Raw genomic sequence first — 18,310 nt, forward strand, 5'->3', positions numbered from 1 at the left:
AACTGGAACCAGTGACAAAATCTACAATTAAGAAAAAGTGCAACAAGAGTAGTATGAGTACAACACAAGAACTCACAGGTATCATAGGCCAACAACGATTAGGTCACGCATATAAAATGGAAAGAAATCAACAAGTAAGCAGATAAGCAGTCTAGTACAGTCACGAAGAATGTTCAAGTGTAATATTAGAAGGAATGCATAAAGTGCTAAAACAATCATGAACAATCAAGTGGATGCAGTGTAATGTAATGCCCCCCAGGCCTTCCCGCCGATCATATACACACATGCTAAGGGAAATGCCTCAAAGTCATGACCCATGGGGGACCTGCGAAGTCCATGTACCCACACAGAATGCCACTAGGGCCCACACAGATTATCATTGTTACCTTTGCTACCATTATAACTTCGGCCCTCACAGATGGTCGTTGCTACCTTTTCCACTTGGGCCCCGTACAAATAACCTTAGTTACCATTGCCATTTGGGCCCACACAGATGGTCATTGTTTCCATTGTAACCTTTCATGCATGTAGATGGATTATATATAAATGCATGGATCAATTTCATAACATCTTAAAACATGGAAACAATAAATGTATATCATGAATGCCGAACTCAATCAAGTCATTAAAACATAATCCTCCACTTTCATGAGATAAGCGAGATATCAAGGACAAACGATTTAATCAGTCATCACAATATATTAACAAGTATGGCAGCAAGTCCACATAATAATATCCAAACCAAACCAGTAGGTTTATCACCACCACCACGCCTGAAGGCCTATCATGCTTTCTTGTCAATAACTACCATCTACATAAGTTTCGCTAATCGGAGTCTAAATATAGGTAATCTATAACCTACCTTCATGTCGAACATGTAACAACCTGTTTGGTCGTTATAGCATTTTGGACCTTTTTACCCCCGTTGACCCCTCTCATAGCCCTATGAGTATGATTTGGACCTGCGAAGATGGGTGGTATGATTCCCGAGATGATCGAGCGAGGTTTATGATGACTTGTGTGATATAGAGTTTGAAAGTGAAAAGTGTTTGCCCAATAGTTGACTTTTGGATAAACGGACCTTTTTCTGGAATCCATCTATTCCAAGAGGTCTGGATGGTTAATTGTCACTTGGTAGGATGTTCGGTTCATTTCTCAAAGCATTTAGGGGCGTTTTGGGTTATTGGTTAGAAAGTTGGTCGTTGGGTATTGACCCGGTCAAATAGACTTCTGTTGGTTATCCCGAGACAATTGGTAAGTCTGTAACGTTTTTATGTCTGTACGCATGATTAGTTTGTATCTATGATGTCTCGAGTGATTGTCAGATTTCGACGTTGAACTTGTGAAAAACTGGATTTTTCTTGTGCATGGTGTCCGCTACCAGCCATAGAGGGGTCTTAGCCGCTATAACGGGTAAGAGATATTTGGGTTAGGGCGCTACAGATGGATATCCATCTGTAGCAGACTCGTGACCACTGTAGCGAGATTACGGGATTTTGAAATCATAAAAAGGTTAGGATAAAACCCTTAAACCCCTATCATTTCATTTATCACTGTCTAAGCATATTTGGGGCAAATTGAGGAGCTTTTGGCTGAATCTTTATTGTGGTAAGTCTCCTAACCTAGTATTCATTGATTTAATCTTCCTAAGCTTGAATCCATGCTAGAAATCCATTAGAATGAAGGAGAGAAAATGGGTTTTGATGATAACTTCTTGAAATGAGTTCTAATCTTTCTAATTGGAAATTGTTGATGGGTTTAACTAATCCAATCATAGAATCTGATGATTTCATAGCTAATAAGCTTTAATCTTCCGTTTGTGTTTAATTTGAAAATTGAAAAATTAGGGTTCATACCCAAATTGGGCATTTCACTTGAATCTCGAAATTATCTTATTCTTGAGTTATCTTAGCAATTATTTAGTAGGATTAAGCTTCTAGAACATAGAATTGCATATTTCACTTTTGATATGACCATTTTACCTTTGTGGGCCCATTTCCCCCTTTCTTCATAGCTGAATTTGACCCAAATGATAAGTATAGCAATTTGGGTGTTGTTCTTCATGATTTATAATATAGAATTTGAATATGATTAGACTTTGAGTATTTGAAGGTGCAACGAAAGGGAATGGAAAATGTTTGATTGTTCGTGGCTCCTACTCAGCTATCAGGTAGCTTACGGTTTACCTTAAGCTGGGATGGATTACTTAGGTTGGTACTGCTGTTGATTGTCGCTTGTTGCCTTGTTGTGATCTATTGGATTGTTGCCTCATTTGTGATACTAGACTTGATATTGATAGTTCCTCGTGATATGTGTCCATATGTGGCACCGTTGATATTGATAGATTCTTCTGATAGATGTCTATGTGTGGCACGATTTGGCATTGATATACTCTTGTCGTTATCATGCATGTATTCATACTTATACATTGGGATCAGCTTAAGCGCCGCAACACATATATTAGATCGGGTTGCGCATTTCGTAACATATATTGGACTGGGTTGTACGTTCCGCAACAGATATGGGATTGGGCTGTGCGCCACAATAGGTATATGGACTTTGTGGGCCCCCCATGGGTCATGAATAGGAAGCGTGGAGGTATTCCATCTGGAGCGTGCATGTATCATTGCATTACATTGCATTTTTATTTACAGATTGGTATTGTTAGATTTGGACTTGGTACTTGTATTTGTGGTGATATTCGGACTTGGTGATCTCTACTTGTAGAGACATTTGGACTGGGTAATCTTTACTTATGGTGACATTTGGACTTGATATTTACCGATTGTGATTCCATTCTTGGACATTATTGATTGTAATTTTTGTGAGCATGTCTATCTTTCAGTCTCTTACTTATATATATGTTAGCTAACTGTTGTCAGCCTATGATGCCTTCTCATTACGTGTCGTTATACTGATTCTACCTTGCTGCATTCTTTTATGAGTGCAGAGTACGTGGCTGGATCGACTTCTTCTTCTCGAGACTGACTTCCGAGGCATTGCTGACGAGCATCTAGGGTGAGCGCACGGCCAGATCCGCTTCCCGGATAACTCTTCCTATTTTACTTGTCTTATTTGATACTTCTGAGACAGTATTTCATTTTGAGACTATGTATTCATACTTTTAGTTATGTAGTGGCTCTTATACGACCTAGACGAGATTTTGGGATAGATGTAATATATTCGCACATATTTACTTTTCTACTTCAGACTTGTTAGATATTTATGTTGGTTGGGTTATTTTATTGTTGTTGAATGTTGATTAAGGGACGGGTTCGCCTACCAGGTGGAAACAGGGTAGAAGCCCGCATGTTCCCCAATTTGGGATGTGATAAGTTGGTATCAGAGCCGTAGGTTACCCAGTCTATAAGTACAAGAGCATGTCTTGTAGAGTCTTGCGGATCGGCACGATGAGCTCCGTACTTATCCGCGAGAGGCAATAAGACATTTAGAAAACTTCACATTCTTTCGTTCTACTTTATTCAAATTGGTAACTGGAACTTTTAAATTGGTATCTAATTTATTCTATTCTCTCATAGATGGTGAGGACACACACCACTATTGCGAGGGATGAGGTGCCCGAGCTCGCTACTTAGGCAGGCATTAGGAGACGAGGACATGCGAGAGGCCACGGCCAGGCTAGAGGCTGTGGAGATGCACCGGCCAGGGGCAAGGCCCCTGCAGCTAGATAGGGATGAGCACGATCAATATCTCTAGAGCTTTTGCCAGCACAGCACCCAGAGATGGCACAGGCAGTCGGAGGAGGTGTGGGGCAAGCCCATACCCACCCCGAGGGTAGGTCAGATGCAGCCTTCCAGGATGTCATGGCCAGGATGCTTCTACATCTTGATGGGCAACATGCCATAGGCGGTGCCCTTACACCTGGTGGTGGTTCCCAGACTAGAGTGGGGGTACGGACTCCCGAGTAGGGCCAGACTATGGGGATGCAGCTTCTTGCTGCCATGGCTCCACGTATAGATGGTATCCCAGCGCCTGAGGGTGTTTCCAGACCTGTAGCAGCTTAGACCCTGACAGTTGGGGATCAGGACATTGTCGGCAAATTTTTGAAGATGGAGCCGCCTAGATTCTTTAGCACACGCAATGAGGATGCTTACGAGTTTATAGTGGAGATGCATGGTAGGCTTTATAAAATGGGCATTGTGGAGTCTCACGGCGTGGATTATGTGTCCTTTCAATTTCGCGGCGACACAAAGACTTGGTGGAGATATTATATTGAGGGCTGGCCTATTGATGCATCTCCACTCACCTGGACCTAATTCCATCAGGATTTTTTGGAGAAGTACGTGCTGCGTACTTTGAGGGACGAGCGCAGAGATGAGTTCTCCTATTTGCAGCAGAGTGAAATGTCCATATTAGAGTATGAAGCCATATTTCTATTTTTGGCTAGGTATACAACCCAGTTAGTTCCTACTGAGGCGGAGAGGGTTCGTAGATTTATTGGTGTACTTGTGCTTCAACTCCATATTGCTTGTCTCCAGCTTGTGGCCATGGGTTCTTCTTTTCAGGTAATCGTTGATCATGTCGTGAGTGTTGAGTTTGCCAAGGCTCATTTTTTAGGATGATCTAGTGAAAAGAGGCCACATCAGCCTGGCAGTTATAGGGGCGAGGGACAGTCTTCCAGACCCTATCAGTTAGCTCCATAACCATTGGGTCTAGAAGGACCACCACAAGATGCCTGCAATGCAGACTGAACGGGGCGGCGACCGAGGTGGTCCCTCTGGTACATCAGCTTTTGTGTATTCACCTCCAGTTCCCAGGTCTTGTTATGTATGTGGCGATCCCGAACACTTGATGAGAGACTGCACCAGACCTAGATAAAGTGGGTTCAAGCAGGGTTCGGTAGCGGATCATCGGTGTTGTTGATCCGAAGAGGAAAAACGGTTTTACAATGTTATTGGGCTCAGTTAGATAGGCCGTAGTTGGAAATTACAATTTCTCTTTTATTTAAGCAGTTGTAGAAATAGCTCCTAAAGCCGGCCCATTTTATGACCCATCCATGTCTAGCCTCTATTTATGTTTTTTCCCTAATATTTCTTGCCTAGGTGTCTTTCTGTTATTAGTCTGGTACAAAAATCCACCTGCAGAGGAGAGAAAATATATATATATATATATATATATATATATATATATATATATGGGTATCTTATAAATGAAAAACCTATTTGATATTTTCTGCATTTTTCTTCTTGTTCTTTATAGTTTTCAGTAGCTATTTTCCTACAGGTTCCCGGTTTCAGACCCCGAGGACTCCGGCACCATTTAGTAGCCGGGGTAGTTCTTCAGCGAGAGGCGGTGCTCATTCAGGCTACGGTGGTTCTCATTCGTCTAGAGGTGGACACCAGTCAGGTAGGGGTGGTTCCCCAGTCTCTCGAGGAGGAGCGGAGTTTAGCCAGAGTGGCCGTGGTGGGGCACATTGCTATGCTTTTTGGGGTAGGCTTGAGGTTGAGGCTTCTGATGCTGTGATCTCAGGTACTATTTTTGTTTGTCATCGGCCGGCTTCAATCTTGTTTGATCCCGGGTCGACTTTCTCTTATGAGTCTATTTATCATTCTATTGGTTGGGATTTGACTAGTGATCGTCTTGATATGCCTATTCATATGTCTACTCCGATAGGAGATTTTGCTTTAGTTGATCGAGTCTATCGGTCTTGTTTAGTTACTTTTAATACGACACGTGAGAAGACTTGATGATTTTGGATATGTTAGATTTTGATATTATCCTGGGTATGACTTGGTTGTCATCGTATCACGCGATCTTGGACTATCATGCCAAGACAGTCACTTTAGCTATTCCTGGGATTCCTAGACTTGGGTAAAGGGTTGCTCTGAGTCCCACTCCAAAGAAGATCATCTCTTATCTCTGCGCGAAGAGGTTAGTCGATAAGGGGTGTTTGGCCTATTTGTCCCATATCCCTGAGTCCATGCCTATTGTGAATGAGTTCGCGGGGGTCTTTCCTTCTGATTTGCCGGGTATGCCACCCAAACGTGACATTGATTTCTGTATCGACTTGGAGCCGGGCAGGCTCCCTATTTCTATTCCTCTTTATAGGATGGCACCTGCTGAGTTGAGAGAGTTGAAAGAGCAGTTGTAGGATCTTCTGAGCAAGGGGTTCATTAGACCGAGCGTCTCCTATTTTTTTTTGTAAAAAAGAAAGACTGTATGATAAGGATGTGCATAGATTACCATTAGTTGAACAAGGTCACCATTCGTAAGAAGTATTTGATTCCTCATATTTATGATTTGTTCGACCAGCTTCAGGGTGCTTCGGTATTTTTGAAGATTGATTTGAGGCCAGGCTACTATCAGCTGAAGATTCAGGCTGAGGATATCTCGAAGACGGCTTTCAAGACTCGTTATGGTCATTACGAGTTCTTGGTGATGTCATTTGGGTTTACGAATGCCCTAGCAGCTTTCATGGACTTGATGAATGACATTTTCAAGCCATATTTGCACTCCTTCATTATAGTGTTTATTGGTGATATCTCGTTTTATTCCAAGAGTAGAGATGAGTATGAGCATCATTTGAGAATTGTCCTTGATTTGTTGAGAGAGAAAGGGCTTTATGCCAAGTTTTTGAAGTGCGAGTTCTGGCTTGATTCTATGGCATTCTTTGGCCACTTCGTGTCAAAAGACGGGCTCATAGTTGATCCTAAGAAGATTGAGGTTGTTAGAGATTGGGTGAGGACCACTACCGTGATCGAGATTCATAGCTTCGTGGATTTGGCCAGTTACTACATTATATTTGTGAAGGAGTTTGCTACGATTGCTTCTCACTTGACCAGATTGACTCAGAAGGAAGTTCCCTTCCAGTGGTCTGATGCATGTGAAGAAAACTTTCGAAAACTCAACACTCCATTGACCATTATTCCGATATTGGCATTATCCGTGGAGGGTAAGGATTTATCCATTTATTTTAATGCATCTCGAGTTGGCTTTGGAGTTGTGTTGATGTAGGAGGGCAAGGTCATCGCCTATGCTTCGTGTCAGTTGAAGATCCATGAGAAGAACTACCCTACTCACGATTTGGCATTGATAACAGTATTCTTCACTTTGAAGATTTGGAGGCATTATATATATAGGGTCCACTGTGAGGTGTTTACCGATCACCAAAACCATCAACACGTGTTCAGTCAGAAGGATCTCAACTCTAGGCAATGTAAGTAGATGGAGCTTCTTAAGGATTATGATATCACTATACTTTACCATCCGGGTAAAGCTAATGTAGTAGCCGATGCCTTGAGTTGCAAGGTAGTGAGTATGGGCAGTCTAGCTCGATTGGTTGCTTCTGAGCGTCCTTTAGCCATGGAGGTTTAGACTCTGGCTAGCACCTTTGTGTGTCTCGATATTTCAGATCCAGGCAGAGTTTTAGCATGTGTTGAGGCGAGGTCGTCTCTCTTGGAAAGGATTAGGGCCTAACAATTTGAGGATGCTCAGTTATGTAAGATTCGTGATAAGGTTTTAAGAAGTGAGGCTAAGGAGGACATGCTTGATAGTGAGGGGATTTTGAGGATCAAGGGATGGGTGTGCGTTCCTCGTGTGGGTAGTCTGATTCGATTGATATTGAAGAAGGCTCACTCCAGGTATTCTATTCATCCATGGGTGACTAAGATGTATCGTGATTCGAGGTAGCGCTACTAGTGGGTCGGGTGAAGAGAGATATTGTAGATTTTGTTGCTAAGTGTGGGAATTGTCAGCAAGTCAATTATAAACACAAGCAATCTGGTGGTGTACTTCAGAGGATACCCATTCCTGAGTGGAAGTGAGAGAGGATTGCCATGGATTTCGTTGTGGGTCTTTCAAAGACCCTGGGAAAGTTTGACTTAGTGTGGGTTATTGTTGATCGGTTGACTAAGTTTGTTCATTTCATCCTTGTTTAGGTTACTTATAAAGCAGATAAGTTGGCTAGGATTTAAATCCGTGAGATTGTGCGACTGCACGGGGTTCCTATTTCCATCATCTCAGATCGAGGTCCCCAGTTTACTTCTAACTTTTGGAGGTCATTGCAGGCAGAGTTGGGTAATCAGTGGGACCTGAGTACAACTCTTCATCCCCAGAATTATGGTCAGTCCGAGTGGACTATCCAGGTGCTCGAGGATATGTTGAGAGCATGTGTTATTGACTTTCGTGGTCATTGGGACCAGTTCTGTAATAACCCGTTTGGCCCTTACCGTAATTCTAAAAAATTCGCAGCCTTGGCTCCCAAAGCATATGCGATTCATTACTTGTACTTGGTAAAACCTTTGCCAAATCGGACCCGACGTAAGAAAAGAAGTTAAAATATCGGATTTGGGCCACCGGGCCTCAGATAACTGCCATAGCAGTTGGCTGACTGCCATAGCTTTCACTCTATAGCTACATTTGCCCCGCCATAGTAGAGGTATGCAAATGTCAAAGGACCTCCCCAGCGGTATAAATACCACCGAAGCAGTACCGTTGTAGCGACACATTGACCGCCGTAGTGGTCGACAACCAGTTCTGACCCTATTTGAAGCCTCATTTTGGGACTTGACCTAAAATTCCTCATTTCTAAACTATGTAGCCGCCACTTGGGATTTTTCCAGCCCTATAGACTTGACTATTTGTAAAGGTAACCTTCACTAATCACTCATTTCATTTTTCTTAAATTCTTTCTCCAATTTTCCTTATAGTCTTGAAAATGGCAAGTATTAAGAAAAGGTTTCCCCAAATTTCTTGAAAGTCCTAAAATAGCTAATGGGTATTCTTAACATAGTATAGCATCTTTATGGGAAGAAAGCTTGTTTATTTCTAGATTAGATTAAGGACAAAGTTTCTAAGAGCTAAATTTTCTTGTTTCCAAATAAGTTAGTTGATGGATCTTAATATTGTGAATATAAACTGCAAGGGATATTTTTGATTAATTATTAACATGGATTTCTATAGGAAAGGGTTAATTGGTAATAAATGGAGATTTAGGAATATGATTCGATAAATTATGGTCTTACCCTTACGAACCCAAATTCCCCAACGCTTACTTACTTGAATTACTTATCGTTCCTAGACCGCTCAGATCTACATTTCTTTACGAGGATAGGAGATGAAGTTCGATGGATATTCGCGACACCTGCTCGGCCTCGAGGTAGGTTACGGCTTACTTGTGTAGACTCTTATTAATATTTCATGATGTTGCAATAGGCAGCAATGGAGAAAGCATGCCTAGGTCTTCGGACAAGAAGTTAGGATGAAATTCTTAGGTTGGTACTGTTGTGTGACTTATGGGCTCGATGCCTGTTAGAAATCTCTAGGTTAAACTTGACTTTCAAGTGTAAATTGGCGGTTCTATGTATTATGGGAGGCTAGTCGGAAGGAAAGGATTCATGTGTTACTTATACTATGTTGGTTGTCCGTGTGTGGATCGACTGGAATTCATGTGTTCATTAACATTCTAATTGCGTAGCATACTTTCTTATATCCATGATATAACTGTTTCATCTTGATATTGGAAGATGGTGATGACGGAGGTAAGTATGATTCATGCAACATTGTTATATTTCGTAGCCATCTCTATGCTTTGTGAAACTAAGTGGTTAGCAAGGAGATTGATGAGTCATTCTAGGCTGTGTGATACGGAATGATGGTACATGGACTTAGCGGTCCCCCATGAGTCATGACTGCCGAGAGGTGGACATCGTCCCCGCAGAGCATGTGCGTGTTATTGCATTGCATCACATTTGCATACATATTATATCCTCTTGGTGGTATATTTGGTTTGATGTCGATCATCCGTGACCCTGTGTATTATTGTGTTATTTGTTGAGTGGCGTAAATGATGGATGGCTAGTTGGAGGGAGATTGGGATAGGTGTCGTCGTACTGCATCTTGGACTATCGATCATGCCAGAGCGATTACTATGTGGTTAGTGGGTAAGGAGTCGGTAGACTGGGTTGAGGCTAGATCTTAGTGGTAAATTTTTGGAGTAAGGAAGTGTGGCCTCTTGTGCCCTATAGATGTTGTTGTAAAACTGTGGTGATGTAGTTATATTGCGATAGAAGGTTTCGTAGGTCGTGACTGGAGTAGAGTGTGTGTTCTAAGGAGGGGGTAGTTGTTTCTTAGTAGTGGCTCGTGTATAAATGAGGCTAGTATGCAGGTGTAATTGCGGTTAGACTCAATCTTGGTTAGGGCTGCGTAGGATCGATTTTATCTTATCATGTTTCTTGTAGATAGAGCATCTCTAGTGAGTAGATGTATCGGGAGGTATTAGAGATGCTCGGTAGTTATGTTGTGGTTAGAATATGAGTGAAGATTATATGTTCCTTGTACCTTTGTGATCTTTGCCTATTTGTCGCCTACCATGATTATCTGTTATTGCCTATTGCTTTTATGATTTCCTAATAGTTGTCGGCCTATGATACTTACCAGTACTAGTGTTGTACTAATACTACTCTTGCTACATTCCATTCAGGGTGTAGAGTCTTACAAGTTGATAGCTTGATTCGAGAGTGTCCGGAAGATGCGCGGTGCTTATCTTGAAGACCTCCATCATCTTTATACTATATGTGGGACCCATCCTCGATAGTGTATGTACATTAGTGTTGTACAATTTATCGTAAATATTATCTATTTTTTGCATATTTATAAATATTATCTTAGTCTTTATTATTGTTTATAGTTTCACATCCTAAATTGATAATAAAAAAAAACGTGACACATTCGAAATAAAGTTAAGCATTAATTTAAAAATAAGACGAAACCCTAAAAGATAAATAACTTAAAGTTAATGACTACAAGTCTTCAAACAAAAATGGACTTCGAGCACTTTTCAATCACTAAAACGACAATCCAAAGTATTGCGTATTCTTGATGTGTTGAGCCTATTTTATTAATTGTACAAATATAACTAGAATTCTATATAAAATATTGAAGTTTCGGAATCTCAAAGCATGATTAATATACGGCTAAACTAGTAAAAAAGATAAACTACGTAAAAAGGAGTGAAAATGTAATGTTTTGGAAAATGGCGGAGTCCTGTAGCGCAGTAAAATATTGCGCTATAGCACTTAGTGGCTCCGTCTCCGTGAAGAGCTATAGTGCAATATTTTACTGTGCTAAAGATACTTTTGTAATATATATATATTTTTTTTATTGGAATATTTTGGTTGAAAATGATTTTTTTGGGGCATTTTGGTTCGGACCCTTTCCTCAGAGACGTAAACCCGAAAGTCCCTCTTCTTCCTCACTGAAGAAACTACACTTTGCTTATCCTATACTCTCGGATCAACCCCTTTGCCATCAAAATCAGATACCCAAATGAGCAAATAAAGCTAAAATTCTGAAAGCAAATATCACTACAGGAGCGGCATTTTGCTTTTTCCCCCAATTAACAGCCGTTCCTACTATACAATTTCAAAGTAAGAAGAACTGGAGTCAATACAAGAAACTCAGTCGAAGAAACCGGCGGGTAACGGTCAGATCCGATACCGATCACCATCAGCAGCCGAACTTTTAGATCCAGCTCTTCAGGTATGGGTTCCCGGGCACCCACTAGTTTTTGTTCATACCCTATTAAAAAGTTCATTAAAATGTTGTAAATGTTTGATTCTGAAATGTATATGTATTAAAAAGTTCATTAAAATGTTAGTAGTATTTGATTGTGAACCCAGTTATCATTGTAAAGGGTTCCCCGGAACTCAGTAGTTTTTGCTCATACCCTGTATTCAAAAGTTTATTAAAATGTTATAATATTTGATTGTGAAAACCCAATTATTATTGTAAATTAATTTGTGAATACCGTAGCAAGTAGGAACCCATAAACTTCAAATGTTGGATATGCCTCCGACTTTTAGCAAGGGCGGATCCAACTCTTTGGGTATGTGTTCCGGGAACCTAGTGGTTTTTGCTCATACCCTGTATTAAAAAGTTCATTAAAATTTAATAAATATTTGATTGTGAAAACCCAATTATCATTGTAGGAACTCATAAACTTCATTGTATATTAATTTGAGATTACGGTAGGAACCCATAAGTTTCATTGTAAACTAATTTGAGATTACTGTAGGAACTCATAAACTTCATTGTAAACTAATTTGAGATTACGGTAGGAACCCATAAGTTTCATTGTAAACTAATTTGAGATTACTGTAGGAACTCATAAACTTCATTGTAAACTAATTTGAGATTACTGCAGGAACTCATAAACTTTATTGTAAATTAATTTGAGATTACTGTAGGAACCCATAAACTTCAAATCTTGTATCGGTCTGACTTTTAGAGCATATGCAACAGGACCCTGACCCACTTCAAATGGAGCATGAGAAAATGTTGAAACGCAACAGGCAGCAATACGGGGGTGACTCATTTTCCGATAAGATCCATAGATACCGTGGAGTGATTCTTGTGATTTCAGTTCCTATGTTGCTTGTTTGTTTTGTGCTTTTTGTAATGCCAACGAGTTACCCTTCTGATTCAATGGGGTCAGTTAATAGGAAGTTTTCTCCCAAGTTTGGATCTAGAAATTATGCGGTTATATTTGATGCGGGTAGTTCTGGTAGTAGGGTTCATGTTTTCTGTTTTGATCAGCACTTGGATCTTGTTCCCATTGGCAATGATCTCGAGCTCTTCCTCCAGGTAATTTTGTATTTTGAGGTTTATTAAAAAAAAAAAAAAATCTTGAAAATGCTGCTCAAATGGAGTCCATAATTTCTTTCTGTTCTACTTTTTGGGTGTATTTTTGTGACAATTGTTTTGCAGGAATTACTTTTGTTAATGAAATCAACTTACTACCTTTTGTCACTTGGAAGTCAATTTACTTGACAATTACAGAAACTTTAACTTCAATTATTGTTGTTAACCTTTATCACTCAAGAGCGTCATCAAGACATTATACTTATACTCTTAGGGGTCGTTTGGTAGGGTGTATAAGAATAGTACTGAATAGGGTGTATTAGTAATGCAGGGATTAGTTATGTTGAGATTATTTCTTATCGACTGTTTGGTGTGGTCTATTAAAAATAACATGCATTGCATAATTTCGTTAACCATGCTTATCCATGCATTAATAACCTTGGTATTGCTAATTCCGTGGTTTGCTATGTGCTAATTATACATAAGATAATACCAAATAGAGTGTATAACCAATACTTGCATTAGTTATACACAGGTTGAAAGAATGTACCAAACAAGGGATTAGTAATACCAAAGGTAACACATGCATTATTTTCTCTAATACGTCCTACCAAACAACCCCTTACTTCTCATTGTACATTATAATATGCCGCCTACTCTTATACACAACCGGCATTGTTAATTAGCTTTTCCCAAGGTAAAACATTTCCACAAAAACCAATTCTCATAGAAAATTTTGGTCCATACTAGTTGTTACCTTCCCAAAAAAAAAAAATTGCTCCATACTGAATGTACCCTGTAAGTTTGTTTCAAATGAGTTGCTATATATTGTGTAAAGGCTTTCTCTTGGCACCAAATGTTCATCTAGTTGGTTTTGACACTACAGAAAAAACCAGGTTTGAGTGCATTTGCTAGTGACCCTGCAGCGGCTGCAAAATCTCTTCAGCCACTTCTGGAGAAAGCAGAGGATGTAGTTCCGATGGATTTGCGCAGTAACACACCAGTCAGAGTTGGGGTGAGTGGATACTGTTATTAGAGTTATTTCATACGATTGAAAGTTAGATTCTTTAGCCTGCTCAATATCTGAATACTAATGTGGAATCTATCTAGGCAACTGCAGGTTTGAGGCAGTTGGGAGGTAATGCATCTGACAAGATTCTTCAAGCGGTAAAATTGATTCCTTTCTTAGACCATCATTCGTAATAGGCTTTCTTTCCGTTTGGGCATGTCTTATGTTAGAATTTTCAGTTTTCTTTTCTATATTGGATATTGGATTTCTGAATACTTAGAATCACAAAATTCTCATTTGAAGGTGAGGGATTTTCTAAAGAGCAAAAGCAGCCTCAAGTCAAAGGCGAGTTGGATTACTGTTCTTGACGGGAATCAGGAAGGTGCTTACCAATGGGTATGTAATGTGAACCTCAACTTGTTCTGTTCTTCTTTGTACGTGAAACTACCATACCATTCGAAGTTAGAGATGCTTTAATTTAAATATGAGATACTTAGAGACTAGAGAGAAGCAAAAAAGTGAAGCAGTGGTTATGGTCTCTTTTCAAGGATCCATTTTGTGGTAGTTTACCTCTCGTGTGATGTTGATTAGTTAATTCAAGGTCGTTGAATCTTTATCCTCAGATGTAGGCTAACAATTAAGTATTTACATAATCCAATGTGGTACTAGAGTAGGTAGAGTTATTGTAGTGAACCTTTTTTTTTTCTTTATCAGAAATGTTCACTACAAAACGTCAATTGAATATTTTCAAGTACGTGACACAACAAAAAGAATCCCTCAATGAGAGAATGTGTTGTGGACCTGTAATAAACAAATAAAAAGTGTCTAAGCAGTTTGCATGATTCAACATGATAGGAGTGAACCACATGGATAGAAACTTGATCTTGCTGTTGATTGGAGGCTTGGATAGATAAACAAGGGCATACACATTCTAGGTTATGCAAACTATTAGTTTACACTTGATTCGAGGTTATTTAGCGTTAGCTATCCTATTAGTTTGCTACTTGTGTTGATGAATTTGGGACGAATTAAGAAGCATCCTCTCTTTGTGCTTTCTTAGCTTGATTCGTCCTACTCTTTAAATAGATGTCTATGTGTCGTTACCTACTAAGCTAGTGCAAGATACGTAACGAGGCTTGCATTACTAGTAAAACTGTTTCGCTATTTAAGATAATTGCATATGTAGATAGATCGGATCACATTTGTATTATTTTTATTTGATCTTTAATCCAACCACATGGGTTATAGAAATCATCTAACCTTGTGTTCATAAACTGACAGTGGGATACAGACAATCAATTGATACAATTAGCTGAATTTTTATTACAAATGTCTGTGCAGGTCACCATCAATTATTTGGTAGGCAATTTGGGTAGAAAATATTCTGATACAGTTGGAGTGGTAGATCTTGGAGGTGGCTCAGTACAAATGGCATATGCCATCTCAGAGTCAGATGCTCAAAAGGCTCCAAAGCTATCAGATGGAGATAATACGTACGTGCAAGAAATGTATCTCAAGGGGGCAAAATATTACCTCTATGTTCACAGGTCCGTCTGATCTCTTATAAAGAAGTATACATTCTCAGAAAATGTCAGGCTACCCAGTTGGCATTTTGTAAATTTACCTTGAATTTCTGGTCTGACTTATTGGCATTTCACTTGTTATCTGGACATGTGTATCTCCATGTGTTTACTCACCCTTTTATTGCACATCTTTAATGTGATTTATCCATCTTGTTTGCAGTTATTTGCGTTATGGATTGCTAGCAGCTCGAGCTGAAATTCTGAAGGTGACTAAGGAATCTGGCAGTCCTTGCATCTTAACAGGGCATCATGGTATTACTATTTTTCTCAGTGCTGTTGTATTCTGTCCCATAGTTGCTTCTTTTGGTGCGATGGTCCTTTTTAAAGCATCAGTTACCTTCCCCCCTCCCGCTCTCTGGTCTCTCTCTCTCAATGAATAAGAGAAAAAAACTTTCTCTTAACGATCCACAAAAACAGTAAGAGGAAATCCCCTCTTCTCTTTGTGAAGTTTCAACTTTTGTTTGCCCCCAAAATCTAGGTTGGCCTTGGATGTTTCGTTACTCTTATGATCAAGTCACTCAGTTTTATTCCCAAGTAATGGCCTTTTGACTATCCAGTTCAAAATATGCCCCCAAAATCAAGGTTGGTCTTAAATGTTCCAATTACGTTTTTAGTCATCTGGTAAGTTGTAGAAAGTAGGACCACAGAATACCTAATTTACAAAAAGCCTGTGACTCCTGCTGGTCCTGGAATTATTTCTCTAACTATATTATCCTATATAAGCAACTGTGTCTTGACAATGTTTTTCATCTACAAGGGTCCTACAAGTATGGAGGAAAGGTTTACCCAGCATCGGCTATGTCTCAGGGTTCAAGCATGACGAATTGTAGGTTGGTAGCCCTGAAGGCGCTGAAAGTTAACGAAACAACATGCACCCACATGAAATGCACCTTTGGTGGGGTGTGGAACGGTGGAGGTGGAGATGGTCAGAAGAATATGTTTGTTGCCTCATTTTTCTTTGATAGAGCTGCTGAGGTACGAGTCACCACTGAGTTTGATGAGCTTCTATTCCAAGAAAGGATAAATGCCCTAGTTTTTCTATGGTTTTGCAACTGATATAACATCTTGTGGGCACAGGTTGGTTTTGTTGATCCAAATGTAGCTGTTGCTAAAGTTCGTCCAATTAACTTTGAGAGTGCAGCTAGACGTGCTTGTGATACTAGAATTGATGATGCCAAAGCTACATTTCCTCGTGTGGATCCAGATAACTTGCCATACTTGTGCATGGATCTTGTCTACCAGTACACACTACTTGTGGATGGATTTGGTAAAGATGAGATTCATCCTTCGGGAAATACACTATTTACATAGCATTTTTAGTATGTTTCAGTTAGTCATTAAATACTTTATTGGACAGGACTTGATGCTCTTCAAGAAATGACATTGGTGAAAAAGGTGAAATACAAGAATTCCCTGGTTGAAGCAGCATGGCCATTAGGTAGTGCCATTGAAGTCGCGTCATCAATGAATTAACTTAGATTAACACATTCAGTTTTGCCTTTCATTGGCTTGTGGTTATCAACTATCAGCTATTTCCAACCTGCAACTGGGCAACTGGGCTCATCGTGCTCGAGAACGTCATCCTTGCCATATAGTTGGAAGCCTGGTCCAAGCAAATCACGATTGTTTCCCCTTTTATTCCAAGGGGGTAGGTGGCTAAGAATAATGATAAAATCTGTTTGTGATTATACTATAGGAGAACTGATTTGTTTCACGATATTGATAGATTCATAAATTTATGTCATTCTTGTAGATCATAAAATGTTCGTCGTTCACTTCTCTTTGTCTGTCCCCATCTTGACCTGTATCAAACTTGGGCTTGCACGGGCATCCACATCTAATTTTCTTTAATATTGACAATACGTCGCCGCAGGTTTTTTTTTTTTTTTTTAACTAGTGGGAGATAAAGACCACCGAGGAAGTTGATTTACTAGAACTTTTTGCTATTATGTATATAATGTTCGTCTCATTGGACCTTGCAAGAGAGTCAATTCAGCAATTTCTCATGTCGAAATCCTGCCCAAAGCTTGTTTGGGTTAAGATGGGCTGGGTCAAGATAGGCTAAATGAAAGATCATAACTCAATCCCTCCAACTTAATTCACCTTTTCAACATTTTGAGAAACTAAAAATATCGATATTCTTTTATTGCAAATATTCTCTTGCTCATATTTTTCTAAATAAACGGTGTTTTGAAAAAATCAACTTTAAATGCTTTTTTTTCTATATAAAACTCAAACGTATGTTTTTACTCAAAATTATAAAGATATTCACTGTAAATATTTCCTCATAAGTAGGGGTGGGCGTTCGGTATTTGGTTCGGTGTTTTCAAAATTCGGGTTCAGTAATTGAAAGTAAATACCAAATATCGAATCGAAAAAAGTTCGGTTCGGTAAATTTCGGTACGGTATTCGAGATTTGCCATTTAAGAGAGCAACTATTAATAATAAAGCATCATTTACTTCAGGAGACATGACTGCAAACTCAAGGCAATTAATTAGTACTACAATACTAGTTTAGTTACTGTGTGAAGAGAATAAGTATCTGTTGCTACTAGAATAAGTATCTTGTAATTTTAAATTTGATCAGACACAAACAAAATGCTAGTTCCAAACTAGCTTAATAAACATAAGTTAGAGCTACAGTGATATGAACATTTTTTCATACGTATATCACTAATGAAATTAAATGGGTATTGCATGCTAACTAGTTTTGTAAGGCTAACACCATAGATGAGGTGAACCTAAAATATTGTCTTGCCTGGGCAGAGTATGGAGTGAAGTTCATAATTCACAGGGTATAGAAAAGGCTTGTCATTCAATAATTCTTAGAGGTCAGTCTCGAGGTGCTTACGATCCAACACTAATTCACACGGAGCAAATCTAGAAATATTTTTTTCTAAAAAATTAAAAATAAACATTTTTAAAAATAAAATAATTACAAAAATAAATTTAAATAATAATTAAAAAAGAAGTTAATCATGTTTTGTAGCTTTTATATATATGCATGGAGGACAATTGATGGGTCAGTTTGGCTCAGTTGATGGGCTAGTTTGGGCTGATGATTTGTGATAGGTCAACTTGGGCTAGCCCAAATAAGTCCATCTTCAAAATCACTCTA

General features: G+C 39.3%; 2 protein-coding genes across 2 annotated transcripts; both read left to right on the plus strand.

Annotated features, from left to right (window-relative positions):
- The first annotated feature begins 3,743 nt into the window (after positions 1-3,743).
- LOC132612111 (uncharacterized) lies at positions 3,744-6,975 on the plus strand. Its single transcript, XM_060326448.1, has 5 exons — positions 3,744-3,911; positions 4,287-4,526; positions 4,579-4,651; positions 5,221-5,501; positions 6,274-6,975. The coding sequence occupies exons 1-5, from the start codon at positions 3,744-3,746 to the stop codon at positions 6,973-6,975; spliced, it is 1,464 nt and encodes a 487-aa protein (XP_060182431.1).
- Positions 6,976-12,252: 5,277 nt separating this feature from the next.
- LOC132609243 (apyrase 1-like) lies at positions 12,253-16,967 on the plus strand. The gene is made up of 9 exons (XM_060323120.1): positions 12,253-12,603; positions 13,487-13,615; positions 13,711-13,767; positions 13,913-14,005; positions 14,951-15,156; positions 15,353-15,444; positions 15,950-16,167; positions 16,270-16,459; positions 16,550-16,967. Exons 1-9 carry the CDS (start codon positions 12,253-12,255, stop codon positions 16,663-16,665), a joined length of 1,452 nt encoding a protein of 483 aa, XP_060179103.1. The 3' UTR covers positions 16,666-16,967.
- Positions 16,968-18,310: the final 1,343 nt, after the last annotated feature.

This window comes from Lycium barbarum, chromosome 9 (assembly GCF_019175385.1).
Source record: "Lycium barbarum isolate Lr01 chromosome 9, ASM1917538v2, whole genome shotgun sequence".
Lineage (NCBI taxonomy): Eukaryota > Viridiplantae > Streptophyta > Magnoliopsida > Solanales > Solanaceae > Lycium > Lycium barbarum.

Bases quoted from the DNA above. Each gene is read 5' to 3' on its own strand.
- LOC132612111 (XM_060326448.1), top strand. From the start codon at position 3,744: ATGGCACAGGCAGTCGGAGGAGGTGTGGGGCAAGCCCATACCCACCCC. The intron at 4,527-4,578 runs GTAATCGTTGAT...CTCATTTTTTAG, and splicing joins CCATGGGTTCTTCTTTTCAG to GATGATCTAGTGAAAAGAGG. The intron at 5,502-6,273 runs GTTTGTCATCGG...TTGTTCGACCAG, and splicing joins TGATCTCAGGTACTATTTTT to CTTCAGGGTGCTTCGGTATT.
- LOC132609243 (XM_060323120.1), top strand. From the start codon at position 12,253: ATGCAACAGGACCCTGACCCACTTCAAATGGAGCATGAGAAAATGTTG. The intron at 15,445-15,949 runs GTATTACTATTT...TTCATCTACAAG, and splicing joins CATCTTAACAGGGCATCATG to GGTCCTACAAGTATGGAGGA. The intron at 16,168-16,269 runs GTACGAGTCACC...TTGTGGGCACAG, and splicing joins TCTTTGATAGAGCTGCTGAG to GTTGGTTTTGTTGATCCAAA.